This window comes from Bradysia coprophila (genome assembly GCF_014529535.1).
Source record: "Bradysia coprophila strain Holo2 chromosome X unlocalized genomic scaffold, BU_Bcop_v1 contig_12, whole genome shotgun sequence".
Taxonomy (NCBI): Eukaryota; Metazoa; Arthropoda; class Insecta; order Diptera; family Sciaridae; genus Bradysia; species Bradysia coprophila.
In genome coordinates this window covers 3,591,542-3,603,164 of record NW_023503293.1, presented here as the reverse complement: position 1 = coordinate 3,603,164, position 11,623 = coordinate 3,591,542, and the positions used below count along the sequence as shown (strand labels likewise).

At 32.9% G+C, this 11,623-nt stretch overlaps 1 protein-coding gene across 4 annotated transcripts in view; it reads right to left on the bottom strand.

Moving 5' to 3' along the window:
- LOC119067280 (probable serine/threonine-protein kinase nek3) overlaps positions 1-11,623 on the bottom strand; it is a 193,444-nt gene that overhangs the window by 23,737 nt on the left and 158,084 nt on the right. For all 4 annotated transcript variants that reach the window (XM_037170158.1, XM_037170157.1, XM_037170159.1 and 1 more), the window contains exons 4-6: positions 8,680-8,893; positions 8,462-8,584; positions 4,929-5,107 (exon numbers count right to left, since the gene is read on the bottom strand). In XM_037170158.1, coding sequence (XP_037026053.1) covers positions 4,929-5,107; positions 8,462-8,584; positions 8,680-8,893 — 516 coding nt within the window. The remainder of the gene's footprint in view (positions 1-4,928; positions 5,108-8,461; positions 8,585-8,679; positions 8,894-11,623) is intronic.

The window sequence follows — 11,623 nt, the reverse complement described above, 5'->3', positions numbered from 1 at the left end:
GATATATTCAACAATTCAACATCAACAATTCAAATAAATGGGGAAACAATTCTTATTATGTTAGTGAGAAGGTTATTTGGATAGGCGAAATAGTTGTTTCATTAAGTTAGTGGATTATAATCGTCGAAATAAATGACGGATACGTCAGAAAATACACTCGTTTTTGACGAGCTTTCTACTTCTACTCGCATTAGAAGTCCGTGTCTCACTTCTTCAAACCCCAATCTATTCATCACCAGTTTCTGAAATTATGTAGATGTTTGTTAGCGTTTACAAAGTGTTATCAAACATAAAAAATAGTTTACACAATTGAAGTAATAGATTTATTGATTCAGAGATAATCTTGCCGTTTGGTGTAGATCATGGAAAAGTTCTGGTAAATAGTTGAAACTCTGAAGGAGCCAGGACTTTCGATACGTTGAATTTCTAAGTACGATAGAAATGTCAAAAGAGTGGCGCGTTAGCGTTTAGCGCTAGAACAATGCAGTAACGAAGGAAAATTTTTAACAGGATCATAGGAAAAATCTTTAGCTTGGGAACATGTATATTTATGACAGTTATGTGAAAATTTTACAAACAATGTTTAGAAGCCCTTTTTATACATGTACCCACCAATACACGTCCGAAAAATTATTTAGCATTCCTGGTATAGCAGGAAATATGGAAAGTAAGTAAGTATGGTCCTAGTAAGTCGCAAGGCATCATCGCGATGTGTTTTACTGCATCAACATTTTGATTTGATTTATTTATTTATTCATCATGAAATAGTGTGGCTTACAAAAAAAATCTTAAGCCTAAACAAGAAATTAGGATTCCACTGTGCGTAGCACTTTTAAGGAATTCAAAAAAAACATTTTAACAAAAAAAATAGTTGAGATTAACTGGGCACATACACAAAACGATTTTCTAACAACATTTCCCTTATGATTCACTAGACTTGGTCGTATGCAAAATGGTGTAGTGTTCTTAGAAATATGTATTTAATCTTCTTTCAGATTGGGAACAGTGGTCAGATGTCCGGTACGGAACAGTTCTGAGTAAAATTAATAATAATTTTATACAGGTGACATTGTACTTAGCGAAATATCTGCCAAATGCAAAATGTTGCACTAACTGATTGCTATATGTTTCTATAAGGGGTTGCACTGACATCACTTACAAATTAATTGGTTAACACCAGAATGAGTTTCATTGCAGCAATTGAAATTGTACAAATTCAGTTTTGGAGTACAGCGCGTTGCGGTTTCCTTCGTTTATCGCTCATATAACCAACAACAAGAGAATGATTTCGGATTTATTCTGCGCTGAAGTATATTATTACATAGCTAAAGGATATATTACATCGCTTTTATCTTAACACAATTGTGCCCTTATAATTCATTTCAATTTTTTTCTTTCTTTCTTTTTTTTGGTTTGTACAATTTAAGGGTTACCCACAGTAAATGTAATTGTTAATTTTCTTTGTACATATTTATTTAGATTTATGTGGAAGCAAGGTATAAAGTGCATGAAGCTTTTGGGATGTTGTTTATTTCATGTCTGGAAAATATAATACTAACACACAAACGAAGGCAAAGTGAATTATTTTTATTTTTATAATCCGTTTTTTTCTTTGAAAATGGAAACGCTTTATTTTCATAATACAGTGTAAACAATAATTTTCATTTTTCCATTTCATTAAAAAGTAATATTGCTAGAAATCTCCTCTTCTAATTAAACCGTTAAATGAAAAAAGAAAAAAAAAACAGGAAAAATTCTCTCTATGTGCCTTGTATGAATCTTTCATGTTTTTGTTGTTGTTCAAGTTGATACTTAAGCTTTAAGCCCGGAAATTTGGTTGGTAACGAAAGACCAACGTGCACATTGTCTTCATGGTTGTAATTATATTTTGATATAAAAAAAAACTTTCCAGGAACTAATTACTTGGCCTAAACCTCATTTGTAACACGAAGTTTTTTTGTGTGTGTGCATAGCCTTGGGGGATTTAATCATAAATTCAAAACATTGTACGTTTCAATGGCTAGAATACACGGAATTGTGACGATAATTTCGAGAAGATGAAATTGGCAATATCAAAAAATATATTATGACCGACAGTCGTCAAAACAAAATTATCTCAGGCATTTTCATGTAATTGATGTATCTGCAACCCACAAATATCAATCCACTTAATAGGTTATACATATTGAAGTACTAGATTAGGTGAACATAAATTTCAAATAGATGTATTGCGTGTTGTTCTAGGTAAATGCCAAATCTATAGGTCAACAAAGTATCAATAGCATATTTGAATGTGGGTGGAACTTGTGGTATTTATTAAATATGAGAAAAAGTTTCGAACGCAGTTTCGTTATAATGATGTGTATCGAGCTGAAATTTTGCTATTCTCATAAATTAATTACCATTATCATTGAGAAATTTGACTTGTCTCTCTCATTCTCTCTCTCTTTCTCTGTAAGTGTAAAGATGTGCATGCTGTATTAGCTGTAGAATCAGATTTGGCTGACTTTCTCGTTTCATTTTCGTTAAGTTAGAATTCATGTTGAAGAAAATTAAAAAATAATATCCTCCTTTTCCCCCAAAATACACCAAGTGTGTATACACAAAACACATACCTCTAATATTCATCATTTTCGAATTGCTTTACATCAATAGATAATGCCATATAAGGCACACACATGTATAATAAACAATCGTAACGCTAAAATGTAAAGCACAGATTTTATGTAAAATTTATATTTTCTTCATTTTTCCTAACCGGATAATCCTGCCGCGTGTATACAACTCGCTATATTACATTATTCAAGCTTTAGCTCCTCGTCATCTCACACTCAATATATCCCCACACCCACCAATATGTTTTTAGCAAAGTAAAACTCCTCCGTTTCACACAGAGCCCGTCGCGTACTTCACACACATATATTTATATAGAAAACTCTTCTGAGATTTATTAATGTTGGTTGTTTCGACAACTTTCTAATTTATTTTCATCCCTAAACATGTATACAAAAGTAGCTTTATTATATGTTTGCATGTTCTTATGTGATGTGTTTAAAAATAAATAGCAACAACAACTTTTACTTATGTATATATTATCCTCTTCGTTTCATTTCATATTTTTTTTTTCATGAGGAATTTTTCTCGAATTATGAACAAAAATACATTGTGGAAACAAGGAACACACAAGGAAAGAACGAAAAAAAATCAACACAACAACAACACTGGAAAATATATCCCATTTTTGAAGTAGCATCACAGAACAACATTTTCGTGTAAAAAAATAATTATTGATTTGGCATCACATGGCATGCGCTCTCAATTCCTCTATTACTGTTAAATAAGCACAAATAAAATTTAAAGTTTTCTCTTGGAATTAATATAATCGGATTGGCTTATATGTTTGAATGGTAGAATTGTACATAATTATATGGCTATATATAAATACAATATATGTTGTCCTAGTCTGGTCTGGTAGGTCTGCACATGGAGCGATTTTTTTACATTTTATTAAATATTATTTCTTTGGTATAATATCACTGTTGCAAAAGTGAGAGTATTTTATTGAAGAAAACGAGAATGCAATAATGTGATAAGGGAAAACTTTCATAGAATCGCCAGCATTAAATGTAATTTACTGACACCTGGGATTAACACCTGCAAAGTATGAGAAGGTTTTTTTTTCATCCACTGAACTCATTTTAAACTTTTATGGTTTCTATGTCAAAATCCTAAAAAGGTTAAATATGTTAGATTGCATTACCGGCTATGGTAAGCCACGAAGTGCGGACCAGTCAATTTTCACAACGCATGGGTGAATAGTAATGTTGTGTTTACCTCTGGAAAAAAGTTAAAAATTGCATTTTCTCGAGGGACTTATGGCCCTCGCTGCGTGCTGACCACAAACAACACCCTCGAAATGCAATTTCCAACTTTTTTTTCACTCGTTGAGCAAATAACTATTGGATTCCATATGAATGCTAAAACCCTAGCAATTTCCTGGCAGGGTCGCCATGTAATGTAATTATTTTTGATATTTGATGTTCTTCATTATCTGACTGCTATTATATTAATCGTCGTACATTACTTATTAAACTTCTTTGCATGTCTTATGATGATGAGAAGATCTCTCTCTTAACTTTTGCTATTCGGACTGGTGTATCTCACATTTATTACATATTACTGTCACCACCCTAGAGCGAGGAGATTTGATAATGTCGTTGATAGTAACAGAGGATCACTAACATAATCCAGAACTGCAGTGGCCACCCTTGAACTAGTATATCTGAACTGGGACGTTCTTTAAAAATCGATCGCTTTGAGGAACATATAAAGGGGTGATCGGATATGATCCACTTATAGTGGATTTCTTGCTCACAATCATCCCTAGTAAAAATTCCATTCCGATTTGATGTAAATCGTAATTAACACAATTGTACCGCAACCAGGCCCGACTTTACACAAGCGATGTTTTACTATCGCTTAATCGACGTATCTGTACAATTCTACAAAATGGTTAAATAATATTTATTGCAATAATTAATAATTTTAATGAATATGTGTTTGTATACATGGCTATATTGCATAGCTTTTGGCTGTTAAATTAAATCGAAATGTGCCCATCCGCTTTTTATACCGTACAAAATAATCATCCACATCCATAAAGCGAGAGTTTATGGAATGCATGGAATGGTCTCGTATGTGTCGGGTTGGTTCGGGAGTGGTGTGAGTATAAATAAATGTGGAATGAATGGGATGGTAATGTAAAACTCATCAACTGACGTTGTTTCCATGTTATTATGTTATAGATATTTATAATATATGCGACCATTACAGGTCCGTAGTAAAAAATAAATAAATAAATGTAAAAATATATCCACAACATCATATGGGGTGAAGAGTTCATATTGTAGATATTATAAGTTATTTACCTGACATTGCTGAGGACCGTGCCTCGTCGGAGATGCTGTTTTCGGTCTTGCTTTTTTTACAACGGGTTGATTTGGAGCCGGAACTGAAAGTTCGTTGTTAGTACTACTATTATTGTTGTTGTTGTTATTATTATTGTTATTGTTGTTGTTTTTGTTGCTAATGATGTTGTTTGTTATCGCTGTAAAGGAAAAAAAAGAAATGTAAAATTCAAAAATGTTTTCTTTCTTTCATTTTTTTTTCTTTCGTTCTTTCTTAGACGAATTTCCCTAAAATTCCATCTTCAAGTCTTTATAATAAAATAATCTTTTCCATTGACTTTTGTACATTAAATTACAAACAAAAGATGAGTACAAATAGCTGAATAGCTCTTATATAAGTACATATATATATGCCATGAATTAAACAAGTCATTTAATGGTTTTTATTTCGCAAAACATTTCAAACATCGACACAAACAAAACATTAATTCAAAGCTATTTGCCATTCGTACGGTATTATAATGTACGGTGTATCACAATTGGATACGGCAGCTTTAAGTTTTTCGACACCATTTTCGTTTTGAGCTTTGCTTCTTTTTTTTATTACATAACCACCATTTTGATTATGCTGATTTCGACTGAACGGAATGAGAATACAATTGTGTCAGGATTTACTCTGAAATATAATATGAAATCACAGGGTAGACACTTGAAAGTATAAAAGTGAATGAGATTCACTCTCTGGTTGAATTTATAACAACACGTTGCCGAAAAGAATCGAAACAGAAAACGGTATTGCCGAAAACCTAAAACCTATAACATTCAGAAAATTCAATCTCAATTCCTGTAAAATATGACAAATTCTGAAATTCAAAAAAATCGTCAAAATTTTTTTTTAGACATGACGAGATTCATTTTACAGGAAGTGTCACACCCCTGCATGCAATCCTCTGAGTTAATGGTCCGCTGAGGGTGATTCAAACGGTCTTCAGCAAGAGAAGAGAAAATTAGATAAAGATAGTTCGAGTACATAATGTTCTAACAAAACAACAACAGCAACAAAAAGTGTATTCCATTTAATTTATTGGCTTCTGTGTGAAGCTTACAAAACTACTTGATTGATATGTGGGTGTAAATACTAATAGTGGTCTGCACGATGTAACATTTTTCTCTGATTTTACATAAGCCGGCCTATGTAATCTTTGCAAAGATTTAGTTGAAATACATCTTAAGCGCACTGATGGCTTGGCAATTTCATCTTTAAATACAAAAAACCATTAAAAATGACGATGTTGCTTGCTCGCCGAAGTTACAAATTAGAAGCTGTAATAATAAAATATAAAACTTCCAGCCCATAACAGGGTACCCCCATAAATAACGATAATGGATGAAAATAAAATTCAAAAAGTTTGTGGAAAATTGCATGAGCTACCAAATGTTTGCCGTTTTTTTTTTCTCTTCTTCTTTTTCTTTTTCGAAAAGCGGTTAAAGTATTTGGCAAGACATAGTGTATACAAGGTGATTTGTAAGAACTAAGTTGCGACGGCAAACAAACCACAAAAAAATAAACTATTGATCGAGGTGTAGAAACGACGAGATAGGGGTACTGTGTGACATGATTTATTTATTCAGTTCCTTGAGAAACACCATCAGAATCAAAACATTCACAAAGGCAGCGAAGAATGAAAATGAAAAAAAGAAAAGAAGTGGAGCACACCAAAGAAGTGTAGAATTAGTCAGCGTACAAAGAAAATGTTTTGAGGTCATGTTAGACTGCTTTGTAGAAGGGTACGAATATTTTACAGAAATTTAACTTTGGAGCGTGTTGATCGTACCCGGGTGTGTATAGACACAGCATAAATACAAATGCTTTTCGCACCCATAAACAATGGAACCAAAGCCATCCGTGTCTGAGTCTTCGGAAAAGAGGTAGTCTAAATTTCCAAAAAGCAATGGCATTCCCACAATAATACTGTCACTATTAGCACCCGGGTGCAAATAGTCACCGCGTAGTTTAATCACTAATTTCAACTCGACATTAAACACTGCACTCTCAGCTCGCTGAATTATGAAGTATTATAAACACCAAACATTCAACGAATAATGTTGATTGTTTACCGGACTCATGCATAGGATGTTTAAAAAAATTAAAATTAAAAAAAAAAACTTTTCATAATCTTCTGCTAACAAAACTACCCATTCACGTATGAATGTATCAAATTAAATACTTCGTTATACGCTATAGAATATGGTTGGTATGTTCCACATAATTATTTGAGTTCTGATGGAATTACTCTTTAAGGGCAATACATGTACGGTACGTAGAATAGGCCGTTATAGAGGTATACATTCTACAATATCAGAGATAGGGTCGATGCAAGGGATGAATATGGTATGAGACAACGCCGAAATTATAATAAAGTGCTGTACTTTATAGACTATTATAGAACCCCGTACTTTGTGTGGCGTTACATTATGGAATGGATAGAAAGAAAGCTCTATGATTACGGTGTATAAATTCACTGGTTTAAGGTTCATAAAATTTCTTTTCTGTGAAATTAGACGGCGTACGGGAGAGTGCATTATAATATTGATTCAAATTGGAATGGATTAAATGAAACTATGATTACGGGACTGTTTATAAATGAATGGGTGTGTGTGGATCAATCAGACTTTTTTCTAAATCCCGTACGTCCGACGAATTACTGCGAGCTATTAGGTTTATTAGGAATACCGAGTTGTGGGGACGAGAAATCCGGTCGATTATAAACATTTGGCGTGAGCGTTGGTAGTAGCATTCTGATGTCGTTAATTTTAACCGATTCTCATTTTGGAATGTTAAAGTAATAAAAACGTGAAAATTGTGGATTTATTAGAAGTTTGTTGGTCAACATGGCAGATAGGGAATTGGTGTCTTAGAGAAAGTATAATGGGTAGACAACCATTCTGCTGACAAGAAAGTGTGTTCATTGTGAGTCTTTGGCTTTATATGATAAAGTTTCAATTTTTATGTTTCGTACGAGCTTTCGTAGATGCGCTGTACGTACTAGTAGACAGGCTCGTACGAGACTGACGCCGCAGTGGTTCTTTTTTGCCTTTTTTGTACTAAAAAAAGAGGAATTCTTTGAGAGACATTTTTGAAACGAAAGAATTTCAATTACCGTAACAATATAATAATAAATTTATGTCGTTCAAGGTATTTCGCCCTGAAAATTGCATTGTCTTTGATCTGAATTCTATCCACAATTTCCACATAGCCAACCGAATTAGTCGTTAGTCGGATTTATTGAAAACATTTTTGCGCTACATCGGAAACAATGCAAATCGCTGATATATTGGTGTCATTTCCGGGAAAAACACAGTCATATTCTCTTACAACTAAAATTCTTTTGCTCCGGCACTATGGGAAAAAATTTTCAATTTCTTTATTTTGAATATGACTGCTGTTGATATATAAAATTGCGTTCATTGTTTCGAATATTTGAATCGTATTTTCCGCGTTGTTACGGCATAACATACAATGGATCTCCTATCTAGGTCAAACTAACATTTACCTGTATCACATGAACCGGATGTTTGTGTTTGACTGGTTGCAGACGATTTGTTCAAAACAGCATTCGTAATATCGTTTTCTCGGTTGTCTAATATATCAAATGAAGTGACCTCACCGGTTCCAGCTTCATATGACGAAAAATTAAAAAGAATTTGAAGAAACTCAATACACAAAAAATAAATAAAACAAAAACACCAATAAATGGCGTAAACGACTTACCAGCAGCCTGTATTGATCCCAGCATGTCGGCCAGCATTTCCGGATCCGGATATCCGATCGTTAACGATCCATCTATAGATGATGCGGAATCCGGAGCCTGTACAGCCTCACGTAACTGTAGCGTTACCGATCCCTCTGCACCCATCGATGCACTGCACATTAACACTCGAGGAGGTGCTAATCCTGTCAGAGGAAGCCTGAGTCCTCCTTGAACCTGCAACGGAATGCAGACAAAACATATTTTAAAGACAAAACAGATTTTCAGTCAGATTTTCGTTTCGTTCTTTTTTGTTTGGGAAAAAATGAAATTCATTTAAAATTTGGAATGTCAAGACGATTTTGTTAATGTTTTATGTTACCAGACTGTGTAGTTTTACATTAGAACATTGTATTGGATAGATATGTTCAGCATATGGTATCCACCATGTCTAGGTATGGCAAATATATTTTTAAAAATAAATTTTTCCGTGAATTTTACGTGCGATCTCAAATATTCTTTCATATGTAAATATCAAATATCAAAAAAATATGTCATGTTGTATTTACGAGAGCGTGCATATGTCTGATGGCATTTTGATGATGTAGATACTTTCGGTGTATTATGGGGGTATAGAATTTTTACTTATTTCATTTTATAATACGGCTGTGTGTATCCACCATCCATTTGATATACATGAGATGTACACATTGTATGAATGTATACTTTGGCTGTGGGCTTGAATGATGTGTTTCCATCATTATTTTTTCTTCGTCTTTTTTTTATTATATTTTTAAGTGAATGGATGCTTTATTGCTGATTGGGTACTGGGGGTAGGTACAAAATGTATGTTGGAAATTGAATGCAAAATATGTTTGTTTAGGATTCTGAGTTTATTGATTATATACATAATAACGAGCAACGAGAATTAAGTAGACAATTGACCTTAAGCATATTAGAATTTCGTGGAAAAAATTATTTGCCAAAATAAAAATAATTTTTTTTAAATAAATTGAAGATTATGCTGGATGATTATTCACCATGGTGAATGGTATCGAGTACATTATCTCTGGCATCGGCAATTTTTTTTTTCGTTATTACATTTACTGTTTTCTCTATTTATTTGTTTTACAATTGAATTGAATATTATTTGGGTAAAATATCGCATATTCAAGGATCCTGGAATAAGGATTTTAAAAAAATAAATGAAAAAATTTGTCGATGTCCATTCTATTTTCATTCTTTCCATTATAATGTTCCATTCAGAGAGGATTTATTTTCAATGTAAAATGAAATTAATATTTTCGTCTTCCAACCGCCCCTCCCAAACACAAAACGCTACTTGCCGACCGATCATTATTTCGTTCACTATCATTCTCGGTTGTTTCAATGGTTTTACACTTTTACACTTTTGTTCCGAAAAATTCATAGAACAGAAAATGCTGGTAGCATTGGGGTAGCAGTAATGCTTGGATATCAGTCAAATAAATTAACTTTGTTGTCAAGGTAATAAGTGTATCCTAAAATAGCAGGAATACAAACAAAATACCAAGAAGGAAAGTTCAAATATATATGTGAGTATAGGTATGTGAATGGGCACCATTGAATTTTCGGCTCCCCGCTATACATCAATATACTTGACACAGTTTCAACCAGAAAACGTTGCGCAAAACCCAACTGTGGGAGAAAGATGCTCCCTTTAAATGAATTGCATGTAAACGTTTCCATAGAAATATGTTTCCAGAGGTAAAAAAAATCGCTGCGCTTAAGGGTAGCTTTATTAAATTGAAATTGGATGTGAAACTTGTGATGAAAATTCATAAAGAAAATGTAAAGGAACCATCGAAACTACGGTTAGTTGCTTGTTTTATTATCATTGCTTTTATCTGCAGACATAAACCTGTCTTTTGTCGTCACAATAGTCGAACGCGCTATAATTTATGATACGAAAATCGTCTTTTCGTAATTTTTTTTATCATTCTTCGCAAAATGAGAATATTATAATATTCAATGTCTTTTGTTCTTCTTTAAATTATAAACTTTTTGTGTTATGGTTAGGAGCAATAAATTTAACTTTAATTAAATTCAAGTGCTTCACATAATTTCATTATTTAAACACAATCAAGATTTGCTTCATGCATTTTTACGTGTAGACTAATGTAAGGTTCATTAATTTTCAAATTAGATTTGTAGTAGAGTTTCTAGCGTATTTCAATTATAAATTCAACGACACTCCGATATATATCGGTGTCTGTATGTATAATGGAATAAAAACCCTTCATTCGAGAAAAAAAAACAACTAAAATAACACAAAACCCGAGTAAAATCGCTAGTGGAACGTTACACAAATTACGGATAGAATAGATAATTTCGAAACAACAAAACAGCGAGCTATAGCAACGACTCATGAAAAACCGGATCACCTCGAGGATGACATTCTCGTCAAATGTTTTTGAAATCCGATGATAAACGTTGTCCTGGATTATAAAGGAAAAAAAAACGTTGAAACACAACAAGAACAAGTACCGACCGACTACGAGCCAGGTAGAGGAAGACGTAATTTATCGTTGATTTCAAATTTAAAAGAATGCAAATTCCATCTGAAATAATAGATTCTGATCAATGGCCGGTTGGGCGCTGTTTCATTCATTCGTTATTTAATTGTTATTTAATTTACAACGAAGAAAAAAAAAACCGATCGATACGGTAGTCAAGCTGTAATAATATTTAGAAAATCTTTCATTATGCACATTATGTTCGTGTGTATATTTTTCTAATAGTAGGAAAAAAATCTACAAGATCAATAAACAAATAAATTAGTTAATGGCAGACGTATATATCATGTAATACACCAGCACCGCGTTCTTTTTTTTTTTTTGCTTTGAAAAAAAAAGAAAAGAAACAAAATATTTGCACTAACACTAGAGAAATAACTTTTATAAGAAAATTGTGAATAATTTAGAGGAA